Genomic DNA, 13,952 nt, shown 5'->3' with positions numbered 1-13,952 from the left:
GACCAGGAATTTCTTGAAAGCAACTCATGGCTATTAAACTTTATAGTTAAGATACACACACATTCACACACACACACACACACACACACACACACACAAGCAGCAAAGTAGGACATTGAGCCAGTGGGTTTAAAACCGATAACCCCATGATGCAGTGTATGTGTCTCTTTCCTTCTTGCTTTCCCCTCTTTCTGTGTTTCTGCCCATGAGAGTGATCAAGAGCTTGTGGAGATCTACCATGTCCAGCTGACAGTTTGGACAAGAAGCAAAGGATAAAGAAATAAATACGACCGAAACATTAAGCCCATGGATTTCAGTAAACGTAGCCTGTGTAATCTCTTCATGTTTTTACAAAGTGATTGCATGTTTTTTTTTTTTATCAGCAACTGGCTTGTGGTCAATATACTGCAGAAGCATTATTAGCACAAAAGCTGAATAATTTCCTTTAAACCCAGATTCAAAGAGCAAAATTACTCAGAACACATTTTTATCCACAGCAACAGCCTTGGGGAGTCTTGTCACGGGGGAGGGAGGGTTACGCACTGCAAAAAAAAAATATCCATGGTAGCAAGTGACTGAGTCTCAGACCAGTCTCCATTTGTTGCTTTGCCTATTCGATGAGAAATACACCAGTGGTGTGAGATAAACTTTACTTCTTTCCAGTGCTATTTTACTGGGTACCTCAATTCAAAAATTCTTCTAGATTTGCAATGTAAATGACTAAATTGATTCATTTTTTAAACATTTTGAGAATTCACATTTTTTACTAATTTGGTACTAATATGAGCAACAGTAATGTCAGAATAACTATCATTGTTATCAACCTGGATATTCATCATACGTAAGCCATGCTGGCAGCTCTGTAGCACAGCGGTGCTTTGAGCTAAATGCTAATGTCAGAATGGTAAAAGGCTCACAGTGACAATGCTAATATAATGATGTTTATCAAGTATAACGTTTACCCTGTTCACTATCTTAGTCTCGTGTGTTGGCACGCCAGGTTTATGGGAATGTTAGTTTTACTGTTGTTTTTAAAGTTTATCCTGCGGGGGACGTGAAAGTCTATCAAATTTCATGACAATACAGCCAATAGCGGTTGACATATTTCACTCAAAACTGGCAGACAGACCTGCACTGCCATCCCTAGAGCCATGCTGCTATCATTGCTAAAAACTTCAACTCCGGTTTGTTGTACTGAAACAAAATCCTGTTGAAGTGCCCCGAGAGCACTGCCTTGCGCTACTTCATCTGACTGTCTGGCAGCATCGAACCTGCCACGCTTAGATGGTTTATTCAGTCTATATTGAAACGACTGACGAAAAGACAAACCGCACACTTTCAAAGTCACGTCACAAAACAAGCAGTAAAGTCATGATGATTTCGGCATGAACTAAAGGCACCGTGACCAATTAATACATGTCATTTACTGTCACTTTTGCGAAACACAGTAGTAAAGGATAAGGCAGTAAAACTGTATAGAATTTTAACAACAGATAGAGTAACTGAAGTGTATGTATTACAGTAGATCCTTGAAATTTGAATAAGAATGTCCCCAAAGAGATCCCATCAGATGGATTAAATTTAGTCCAGAGAGACTGATCTGAGAAAATCTTATTGCTAGATATGATTTAACATAGAATTACATAACTGTTTGCCAAATGGCAATGAACCATCTGATCAAAGCATCTTTACACAGTATCATCCTGTTTACAAACAACAGTGAAATTTAATCCCTACTTTTGCTGAAAACTCCCTCTGGAAGCCTCAAAGTAACACATTAATATCCTAATACTGAAAACAGGAAGGACAGTGGAGCTATACCAGACACTTGGACACATCCTCAGCTGCAACAGTTACATATGTTTTTATGTGCACGTTAGCCTAAGTGTTTGGCGTACAGTGTGTACTGATGAAATGGCCAGCGGGGGCACTAAAATAAAATGAAATTAATTCTAGAGAATGAAATAGGCGCCATAAAATCTAACTCTGATGCTCGTTGACTATGTGCCCTTCGAGCTGAGCGAAAGCCAGCTGGGCACCACATGTGATCCCTCTACACCCAGTAGCTAACATGCCAAAGATAGGCCCATGTTGGGGGGTGGGGTGATGGGAGAGCAGGCAAGGTAAGAAAATAAGGGGGGCAGAGAGGACATTGATGTTAGTAAAGGACATTCGAGACTAGAACAGGCTATATGTAAGTTTTCTCTATCACGGAATGTTGTTTCTTGGTCACAGTGGTCACAGTGATGGTCACTCGCCATCACTCGCCAAGAGCTTCAGCCGTCATTGCGTTTACAAGACAAGGGGTTAGCATACATTCTCTGAGCTGCACTACTTTTTCATCCTCTCGTGTTGGACTGAGGGCAGACTTGACGCTACAGTGACTCACTATCAGAGAGTGACAAGACTGGCCGGCAGGGCCGGGACGAACTGGTTAGCATGCTAACCTCAGATGAAGAAAAAGAAGAGATAGAAGTATAAGCAAAGTGAGAGTTAACGTTGGCGTTGCTTTCCACCACTGGAGGCAGCTCTCGGCGAGTAAAGGAATGAAGTTTGATGCTGAACTTGTTTCTTCTAGACTGGAAAGTAAACAGCTGTTAATGTTGGCTACGTAACGATAGCAAAAGCTTACATATAGGACCTTTAAAGGAGAATGAAGCTGTGTGGATTTAAATAAGCTGTCCATCTTTGGAAGCCATTTAGCCTTGTAATGGAAAATTTTAATACTATTCACATTTTTCTGTTCATCCTTTTATGGTGTAGTTAAATTATTCTAGGGTATGCACTGATTGCTCGCTGTTCTGTTGACCTTCAGGGATAAAACCATGCCAGGCAGACGGCCTTCATTCCTGCATCTGCGATGGAACAATTCCTGCGTGTGTGTCTGTCTTATCAGTTACACAGCAACCTCTCCCTTCTGTACAAGTGTATAAATGCTTACTAAGTTTTGTACTCTTTGCTCATTGTCATACACTGCTCATTGCTGTGACCTTTGATCCCTGTATGCTTGAGACCAGCTGCAGATGAGGAATTAAATTTACAGAAAGACAAAAGTCTACTGCTAGTACTATATGGAACTGAAAGAATTGCCTCCACAGCCTCTAACTCTTAATTTCTTAATAAAAGTAACTAAAGGAAACATGCGTTTTTATCTTGGAAGAAAAATTTCATTCAAGGAAAATTTTTGTGCTTCAGAAACTAACATTTTATGATTAATCACTACACTAAACAAGCAGCTGAGATGGATATTTTTTCAGTGTTATGTCATACATCATCTGCTGACTGAGAAAACAACCGCCTTTAATTATCAAGGTGCGAAACGTTCACGCTGGTGTGCCTGATACTATCTTCCTGGTGACAAAAGTGAGAGGACTAAATTAATCTCAAGTCACTAATGAGGTTGATTTGTGGTTGCATTTGAATTTCTGAATGTTGATTTGAAGTTATTATCAGTGGCCTATTATTAATCTATTCTGCTGTTGTTGTTGTACAACTTTGCTACAGAAGTAACTGAAGTTTTCTGAGCATTTCAGGAGTATATGACTGGGTTTAGAATAAAGGGAATGTTGTCCACTTCTGATATGATTATACTGATTCATATTATTGCATGTTTCTTTAACACTGCACTGGTTGCCCAGGAGATTCTGTCCCTAAAATAATCCTGATGCAGTTTTTTTATTAGATTCCACACAAATATGCATGAGTCATTTCTGTATTGTCATTTCAGCAGTAGATGATGAACCCACCTTAGGTTCAGGCTGCCAGGACACTGAATATTTACAGTCTGCTGGTTTTGGCTTCTCCCTCTGGATAACCTAAGACACTACATCCTGCACGCTATCCACGTCAGACCTTCAGTTTAACGATCAAATGATCGATTAAAAGCTTTAGATGGTGTCCAGCTACTATGTTACTTATGTTAAAAACGCACCTGTTCAGATGGCAGTTACGGTGGGAGGAAAATACGGATTCATGTGAGAACTAATGTGTGCTAATGACATTACAGTTTCTCCTTGCCAAATACACTACACCTATTTCAAGGCTCTTACTACAGTGTATTGTGCAGTTAACCAGTCTTTAATAAAGCAAGCAATTGGGCTAACTTATTGACAAACAAGCAGTTTTTACTTTTTAAAAAGTTAAAATTTAAAATAGGCTGCACTCTAACACCCCACCGTGTCAGGACCCGGCATGTCCCCTGCACCATGCACCATCCCTGTATGTGCACTGTCCGCACGAGTTAAGGCAAACATACTCGCTTCCTCATTCTTTTTGAAAATACATTGGCTATCTGGCTGCTGGTGTGTTTCGGGAAGAGATGGAGGAGAAGTAATGGGCTTGGAGGTAACGTAGACATACAACTCAAGCAGTTGGGGCGACTGCAGACCACAATATTTCAAAGCCACAATTATGCAACTGTTAGGTTTGCTTGTGTGGTTGCAAGATGCGGAGAACTGTGTGTACAATGCAGCTTTGATACAAATCTTAATATTTCATTATACAAAAATACACTTTGCACTTTGAAGAAAAGAAAAACATTTGCATAGACAAAGGTTTACTGAATCAAGAATTAAGGTTATATTGAATGGATTTTGAATCGAGTCACAGCACCTATATACTGGAAATCGTACCAGACTAATTTCCATTCTTAATAGCAGACATTGTTCAGGAGGCTGTCTGTCTGTGTTTGCATCCACAATACTACAGCCTCTCTCACAGTAACAGGCTCTGAAACCCAGGTTATGGGCTCCTCTGGTTTTCTGTAACCGGCATAAAATGTTTAGATGCAAAAAGGGAAAAATCGGTAAACTCATACTTCAAACTCTTATCGACCGTAAGAGTGACTGACAAAGCAATAGACACAGAGCAAGGAGTGTAGATGAAATTAAACAGAAAAACAATCATGGGGTGGAAACAGAGATATTTACCAGTGTGTGTGTGTGTGTGTGTGTGTGTGTGTGTGTGGGTGTGTGTGTGTGTGTGTGTGTGTGTGCGTGCAGGTGTTTAGGCTTCTTGTGGGTGGATACTGTGATGTTCAATAATGCATTTGGTGCCTTTGCAACACATTCATTAGTGCATGTATCTGTGCACTCACCTGTGGGCGGATGACTCTCTCGATGTTCTTCAGGGCCGTGTCGGGGGAGGGGGGTGAGCAGTCTGGAGTGGGGCCCGTTGAGCAGTTGTCATGGTTACCGTGCTCCCCCTCACTCACCGTTACAGGGGACAAGTGACCTTGCAGAGAGAGAGGGGTAGAGAGAGAAGTGAGACATTTGTTTTCTTCCTTACATTATTGCGTTTTGTCACAAAGAACAGTAAAGTGTTCCAAAGGAGGACAGAGGCATGGTGGCAGTTTTCTCAAGCCTTTGGCTTTACTTTAAAACCCATCATCGGAACAGGCAGAAATGACAAGGAAACAGCAGCAGATCAACACCTGCTGTGCCAGCTGATTGCTCGGGAACGTCAGTTAGGTTGAAGATGTCACAGGCCTACACAGCTTGAGAGATTTAAGAGCAACAAGGCAAACTAAACAAGCGCTCACAAGATTATGCATTTGTCAGTTCTTTGGAGGCTTTTAAAACACTGTTCAAAGAAGGTTTATATTTACTGATAGCAACAGCTTCTTGAAGCATTGAAACATTGAATAATTAGACTTAAAATGTACTTTTTTACAATAAGGCTGCAAATACAATGTAAAAATTATAACCCCTGTTTACACATTTATATCACTAGCTTCTTTTCCTCAGGAAAACTAGACTTTATAAATTTTTAAAACTATTACATCACTCCCAAATTGCCATTATCCATTCAAAACACCAGTGGTTTGTACAACATGGTTGTATATCAATATCACCTACAATGATTTAACCGAAATATCATCTCAGTCTTCACCAGAACAACTGAAGTAGCTGGAGACCTGTTTTTTAGTTCCAAAAAGGCACAAAATGGATGCAATGTTACACCAAAGAGCCCCCTAATTATCTTTTTGGAAACTTTATTCAAACTTTTCTCAGTAACATTAGTTATGAAGATTTAGGGCAACTATGGAGCTGCACCAGAGAGGTGAAAAATAAGGTTCAGCTCAACACCTAATGTGTCGCACATAATATTTCCAGCTAAAAGTGCATATGCACTCACAGAGATGTGTGAGAGAGAGGTGAGGAGAGCGTAACTTGTAAAGTGACAAGCCTCGGCAACAACCGCAGTTGGAAAATATAACGACTGCCCAGGGCAGTTTGACGTCTTTCTCAGTTTTTCAGACACAGACATGCACGAGTGTGTTTCTAGCTGAGTGCAGATCCAAGTGTCGGAACTAATTTCCCCAGCGTAAGATCATTTAACAGAGGGAAGAAAAAAAAAAACACAAGTAGTAGTAAAGAAGAAAGGAAGAAAGGAGGAGGAAGTGCTGAAGTTGCCAAAAATTAATTTACGGCGGAAGAGAGCATCTGTCTTAATCAACTGAGGGAGACACAAAACACAGAACAAAACACCTTTCCCAAAATAATGTCAGAAATGCTGACACGAAAGCACAGAGAAACACGCACATCAGTGGCGTTCGGTCAGCTGCCACCTGCCTACATGGATCCTATCAGATGCCAGAAAGGCATCCAATTATGTTGTGAGACCCAGCCAGAATACACGGATGCACGCACACACATGCACACACACACACGCGTGCACACGTACACACCAGTAATAATAGAGTCACGTATTTGCTTTGGAGGGATTGTTGAGTAAAGATACAGTATGTCAATGGTCTATTATCACATTTCAAATCAAACCCTGGTAATAAAAACAGTGTTCCTTGCTATTTTAACTTTGAATGTGGCTGAAGGTGTGATTTTTCACAACTCCCACAAATCCTCTTCACATATTCAGAAAGAACAAAGCCAAACAGGAAAAAAGTCTGGGGCTGCTGATGATGTTATGCATAATGACAAAAATAATGATGGCATCCTGTTATTTAACGGGCTGCAAACACCCCTACATTATATTTGCTAGGATGTTTAGGATGCTGAGCAGGAATTTTAATTATCATGTATTTGGTCTCATAAATCAACAAAAGAGGTGACAAAGTGCAGAAGACAGGTGTCATACATAAGATCATTATGGCTTCTTTTGTCAGCTTTCTGTTTCTAGTATTTTCTGAGTGTGACAGAATCTGTGCCCGCATGTCTGAAGTTTTTGTTTGATTAATTCTCACACTTCTAGTTATATCCCCTCATTTTGAGTCCTCTCAGTAATGGATGAGGACATGCATGTTCTCACTTTTGAGGACACCTTTTGAAAAACAAGATAGTAGCAGGGCTGCAGCCAGGATTTGAGAAATAGAAAGACTGGAGTTCAGAGAGTCAGTGACCTCTGTGGCCAGTGGCAGACAGAGCCCTGGATAGTAGATTCGACATGGTTAAAGTCACTGGCATCTAATTTCAAGTACCCATAACTGTGCAATCTAGTCGTGCTTTGCTTAGGCGACACCTTTCCCAACTCTTTTAACGAATTTTTTGATCATCCGCTCATTCGGTGCTGGTGGATCATTACATCTGAATGACTCGGAATTACTAAAGAGATGAGTGGAAAAGTAAAAGTACCGCTCATACACTTTCCAATCCCGTTTCTGTTTTTGCTTGTGTAAGTGACTTCATAGCCTTGTCGCTTTCCCAAAAAACAAGATTCAAAAAGCTTTGCTCTCTGGTCCACAGCATCTAGACAACTTGCTTCGAAGTATGCATATGAAGTCAAGTTTAAAAGGTCTGAAGTAGCATTTTAATAACGTTTAATTTTCAGACATTTTCTGGGAAATGTATTCAACTTAGTGCAAGGACTTTGGAAAATATTCTGACTCACTTCTTCAATGAAGTGGAGGAAATAAATTAAACACAGAAAGCAGTGGGAGTTACTGGAGAAGCATCCATACCCCTGAGAAAACACTAGCAGTAACAATATACTAGCATGAGAGAGAGAGAGAGACAAAGGACCAAGGTTCAACCGAGTGTGTATGTGTCATGGAGCAAATTTAAAGACTCAACAAACAGTGTTGAAACTGTTTAACTAAAACTCGGCCCCCAAACACTATTCAAATTTAAATAAAAATCAACCTTGTATTTCTTGTGTTTCTTTCTTGTGTTTCTTTCTGCAATTCTTCGATTCATACACCTCCATCATGAAGCTGGTGTAAAACTGAAAACGCCTCCCTCCTGCTTCAGTATTTCCATCTTCCATCATATATCAATTTAGAATTTTAACAGTCACATGGAGAGAGACATAATCACACACATTATTCCCTCAGAAAAGTGACACAGCTTCACAGCATGCTCTGTGTCTCTCTTCATGTGTGTGTGGCATGCATTTGCAAACACAGACAGAGGTACTCACTAGATTTTACTTAAGGTTGTGCAATTGCACACAGCTGCAGGCGCACACACACACACCGTAAAGGAGCTAGCTGGAGCTGAATTATGATTATATGTAGGCGTAAATAGATAAAATAAAAACTGGGGAAAATGAGAGAGAGAGAAGAAAGGAAGGATGCAACAGAGGAATATATATATAGATAGAGATTGAGGTTTTGTCCTATCAAGTAAATAAGCCTGTCAACACTGAGGCTTTGATGATGGATATGAGATACGTTTGTGTGTGTGTGTGTGTGTGTGTGTGTTTGTTTGTGTTTGTGAGTGTGCTTCCTTCAGATCTGCCTTAGGTTCACTCCTGGGAAACTCCTTGCCAAAGGGAATATGTGCTTGTGTGTGAATGTTCATATTGAGGTGCATTTACATAACACAAGCAGGATTGTCTTGATGTAATAACTGCAGGGTACTACACCAAACTGTTTGCATCCTTGTGTTCAGGTTTGTGTGTGTGTGTGTGTGTGTGTGTGTGTGTGTGTGTGTGTGTGTGTGTGTGTGTGTGTGTGTGTGTGTGTGTGTGTGTGTGTGTGTGAGAGACAGTGAGAAATAACCTCTGGGAAAATGGGAAACTTTGAAATGCTTTAACAGGTTTCACAGGATTCAGATAGTCGTTGCGTGCCAAGCATACATAGTAGAGTATGTGTGCGCTGATACAAAACATGACAGAGCCTGGATTTTCACACACACATCTGCGTACATCCAAGGCCAGCTGCACAGCTTGCTACTGCAGGCGCGCAGGAGTGTGTTTAAGTGAACGCTTGGCGTGAGCAAGCGATTCCAATCAGCTGTCCTCTCCCTACCTGCCTACCAAGACAAAAGATGTCAATTTCAGGCTGTGAGTTCTGCCTCCATGCCCCTCTGACAAGTACCTTTTCATATGTGCACTGTATCTGTGTGTGTTTGCACGGGTGTGCGCGTGTGCAGCTCCTCTCACATATTTTTTATTCTATGTAAGAGTAGCAAATTAAAGCTAAGCTCTTAACATGACCTCTCAACTTTGATCAAATACTGAGCAACTGTAAAAAAAAAAAAACAATTATAACAGGGCTCAAGATTTTACAGAATGATCTATAGTGAGGACATTTAGCCAGTTCTCACTTTGTAATTCTCCACATTACTCTTACTGCCAACAAATCCCATGAATAGACCAAAACCAACAATGAATCGATCTTACTATCAAGTATAAGTAACTGTAGTAGTATCCAAGGCTCATGGGGCTCTATTTGCTGTCCGAAAAACTATTACAAACACGTCAATGAGCCACACTGTTGCACTGGGTGAGAAGTTCTTTCATTACCATGAACACACAGACTGTGGTTTATTTTGAGTCAATGTCACACACACACAAACACACACACCACCCTGCTGCTGGAAATACTCACTAGAGCACCAAATGTGTATTACTACGCCGCTGAAAAAAGTCCCTGATAAATACACTATTTACTCCTGGTTTGAGTTACATTTGCTTAAAAAAAAAAAAAAAAAGAAAAGGAAAAAAATAAGTATCCAGCTGATTTAGGAAATTATACAGCCTTTTTAAAAACTGAAGCATTTGCTCCTGTCTGGTTTTTAGAGATTTACAACTTCAGTAGAAACAAATGGGCTTCAGCTGATTGCGATAGACCAAGCAGGGACGTCAGAAAGTAGTGAGACAGACTAACACATGGTTGGTTTTGGTCCGTTCGTGGCATTTGTTAAAATCAAAAATAAAAGGAAAAATGCAGAATGAAAATATAGAATGAACACCATGAAACAGACAGTGAAAATAAAACTATAAAATTGAAACAACCTAAAAGTGTACAGGCATCCTAAAAACTAATAGACTAATTTTGAATGGAATTCTAGGACCCAAAATGGAAAAAAAAAAAAAAAGGAAAACTGTGCTAACGTGAGCATGTGTTAACCAGTTCTCAACACTGATTTCCTCCGGCTGTCAAAGAGGAAGACACTATTTCCTGTCCCTCAAAAAGTTTGTGGGCCTCGACCCTTTTAATGGCAAAGCCCTGGAGTTACTATTTGCTGCCATTAGCCGCTCTAAGCCTCCAGCGCCAACCAAAGTGGGATAAATGGGGCAAGACAGAGCAACATCACAGCTTTATCCACTAGAGAGAAATGAGGATGGAAGATAACATTAGAGGCAGAGGAAGAAACTGAGACTGGGACCTTTATTCATAAACCTTAGAGGTACCGACACCGCTACGTGCAAACCTGTGACTGGCTAATTTGAGCTCATTCATAGCTGAAACAGGGCTGTGATCGTTTTGATTCAATATTAAGCATTAGAAATTCTGTAACACAGCAAATCTGCAGTCAACTCAAAGAGGAAAGCAAAATCCGGTGAAAAAGTGAGAAAAGGACCAGTTGTTGTTGCTACACTGCTGTCAGAAATGGGAAATTCAAGATCTCTACCTGTGTGTTGACCTATTTGTCAAAACAAAGTTCACTGACATATCCAGTACAATATGCAGGACTTTGGAAGTACTTTAGAGGACACACACGCAGGAACACATGCAGACAGGTTTGCACTTTCATGTTGCACACGTCAGCAGTGGCTTGTTTACCAGCTGTAGACAAGTATGTGTTACTCGAGAGGAGACGGTCGATAGCAGAAAAGAAGCACTTTCGCACCTGTTTTTTCCATCTGCTCCATACGTGACTGGAGGCTGCAAGGCTTCGCCTGCAGGTCCCTCCCCGCCACTCCGCCGCCTGTCTCCCTATCTCCAGGATCACACCTTGCTTTTGCTTTTATCGGGCTGTCAAGCACTGTGATCCTGTGGTTCAAACTATTGTGGTAAAACTGATTATAAAAGCTTATCATTTTATAGCACTCACTTCAGAATTACAAATGGTGAGTTATTTATTTTTGCTATTAAATGCAAAAAAACAAAACAAAACAAAACAAAAAAAACCAATCTGAAATATCTCCAGGTTAAAGCAGTAAGCTCTAAATACTGAGCGATGGAGAAAAAAAGTTAAGTTTGTCATTGAGAGGATCTGTGCAAAACTTCAATATTCATACATACATACATATATAAACACATATGTACAGACGCGTACACACACGCGCGCACACACACATATGTACACACAAATACACACACACACACACACACACACACACACACACACACACACGCACACACACACACACACACACACACACACACACACACACACACACACACACACACACACACACACACACACAGCCTCTATACTGACACTCGGATTCAGTATACATTTTTATCCCAATCTGTACGCGTGTAGAATACACGAAGTGAATTTGACAGATGAACACTAAATGTATCTGCAGCAAAGTGCTGCAGCAGAAATGGATTCCCTCATTTGGAACAAATAAAATTCCATCACAAAGGAATCCCTCCGCTACGATAAGCATATTCCTGAGCTAATTCGACTCATTGAGTCGTAGGATTATGTACACAAGCTCACTCAGCGTACTTTTCATATTAAAGAAAGGAATTCCATTTATTTACTGTCAGAAATGGCAGCTGTCTTGTCAGTGGACGTGCGGTGCAATGGGATTTGGTGCATAACATTCAAATGTGATCTTTCATGAAAACAGCAGTGTCAAAAGTGGGATCATGCCGCTAACAGTGGAGAATCTAAGGACAATAGCTGTAGGAAGCCAGAAGGAAGAGAATGAAAGTAAAGTAAAAAGAGAAGGAGGGGGAGGGAGATTTCCAAGAAGCAGAGACACGAAAAAGCAGGATGTTGAGTGTCTTGGTCTCCTCAACTGTGAGACTGCAGCAGCCCACAGCTGCTGATAACTAGCCAGCAGCAGCGGACGGGCGGATATCAGGCAAGGCTTACACTGCAAAAAAAAAGAAAAGTCATCTCGACAGTCCCTCAGTCCCACATTCACTTTTTTAAATGTTTTTGTCTTTCTTAAACCAAGAAATAGCTTGATGGCCTCTTGTTTTAATTGTATTACACCTAAAAACCTCTGCGTCACCCTGCCCTTTGTCACCTAATGATAGTCAGCTGGTCCTCAACTGGGAGCTCATGGGTACGGGTAGTCAGCCGAATATCAACAGGTTGCTGCTTTGAAACAAATGCCAGTGTCTTAGTTGTACTATAATTTTCTTCAGAAATAAACATATGTATATTAGCACATATTGCACTTACCTTTCCAACTTTCACGCAATTCATGTTTGTACTATTTTCCGCTCCTTCTGCCTATTCACTTACTATTTGTTTGCATACATTTATCACCCTGTCATTGATACTCATTTTAAGCCTCCCTTCCTCCATTTCTACTTGATATGCTCTTTACACACTGGGGTTATCACATGCATGATGTATACTAACCTTATGTTTTGTACTATTATATAATTTTTCTTTTTTGGTATATTCTTATTTTTGCACAATATAACATTAACCACAAGAAGGATTTTAAGACTCAATAGCAGACCAGATGACTAAGAGAGAGATCATTTTTTGCAGTGTAATGCACCAAGTCTCTCTCTGCTCTTCCCTTTTCCTCTTTTCTCTTTCCTCTCAACTCAGTTCCCTCTTTCTCCGTGTTTCTTCACCATCATTGCCTTCCTCACGGAGCCAGATAAAGAGAGACTCACACCCATGTCCAATTAGCCTGACGTGTGACTGGACTCGAAGCAGGAATCCAGGATTTTCCCTCCTGCTGCGCCAAAGTTTCACATTCATGTAGTTGGCTTAGCCTGAGACGACCTTCTAACTTCGTCAGCTGAATTTATAATCTGCCCTCTCTGCATCGCAGACTCTTCCACCTTTCATTACGTTCCACATCTCTGCAACAAGACAGTATCTGCAGCCTGTAAGGCATAATACATTTATAGTCATTTATACCAATGACATGGGAATGTAGGGAGTTCATTCTCCCCTCTTCTCTCTTCTGACTTTGGCACCTTTTATTTTTTGCTCCCCAAGTACTTGCTTATGTCTCGCTTACTCTCATTTCCATACTCTCTCTATGTCTGTCTCTCATTTGGCAACAGCATAACAACAGGTAACAGCGCTCAGAGAGTTGAGGACAAACAAAACAACCCACACTGTTCACTTACGTCAGTGGAGCAAATTTCTACCAACAGACACTTTGACATAGAACAACTAACCTCAAAGTTCACTGTCTTTCTCTCTCTCTCACACACACACACACACACACACACACACACACGGACAAACACAAACACACTACACTGTTGACAGTTCAGCTCTCCTCTATCCTGCAGCCAATCGCAGACGAGATGTAACAGCTAAACGTGGGACGAAACATGCTTGAAAACAAACAAAACAGGCCTCTACTGTCACTAGCAAGATAGTTCCCATGGCAACATACAGGTGACTCACCAGATGGTGATGCAGTTGCCGTGACAACCTGCAGCGTGTAGCATCTCTAAGGAGCTGAGTGAAAGGGAAGAACACGTTGTGGGTGTTTGTTGTCATGGGAGTCGAAGTATAACGCCACAGACCAAACAAGTGATGAGTAAACAGAATCGACTCAAAGGTCTGAGGCTGGAGGATTAGCTCACACTGAATCCAACACTGAAA

The 13,952-nt window shown here is 40.8% G+C and overlaps 1 protein-coding gene across 6 annotated transcripts in view; it reads right to left on the bottom strand.

The window, feature by feature from the left end:
• anks1b (ankyrin repeat and sterile alpha motif domain containing 1B) overlaps positions 1–13,952 on the bottom strand; it is a 230,817-nt gene that overhangs the window by 92,531 nt on the left and 124,334 nt on the right. For all 6 annotated transcript variants that reach the window (XM_040141493.1, XM_040141449.1, XM_040141456.1 and 3 more), the window contains exon 12: positions 5,096–5,232. In XM_040141493.1, coding sequence (XP_039997427.1) covers positions 5,096–5,232 — 137 coding nt within the window. The remainder of the gene's footprint in view (positions 1–5,095; positions 5,233–13,952) is intronic.

The sequence above is a fragment of the Xiphias gladius genome, chromosome 2 (genome assembly GCF_016859285.1).
Source record: "Xiphias gladius isolate SHS-SW01 ecotype Sanya breed wild chromosome 2, ASM1685928v1, whole genome shotgun sequence".
NCBI classification, from domain to species: domain Eukaryota; kingdom Metazoa; phylum Chordata; class Actinopteri; order Istiophoriformes; family Xiphiidae; genus Xiphias; species Xiphias gladius.
The sequence above is the reverse complement of the archived record's forward strand: the minus strand, read 5'-3'. Positions and strand labels throughout refer to the sequence as shown.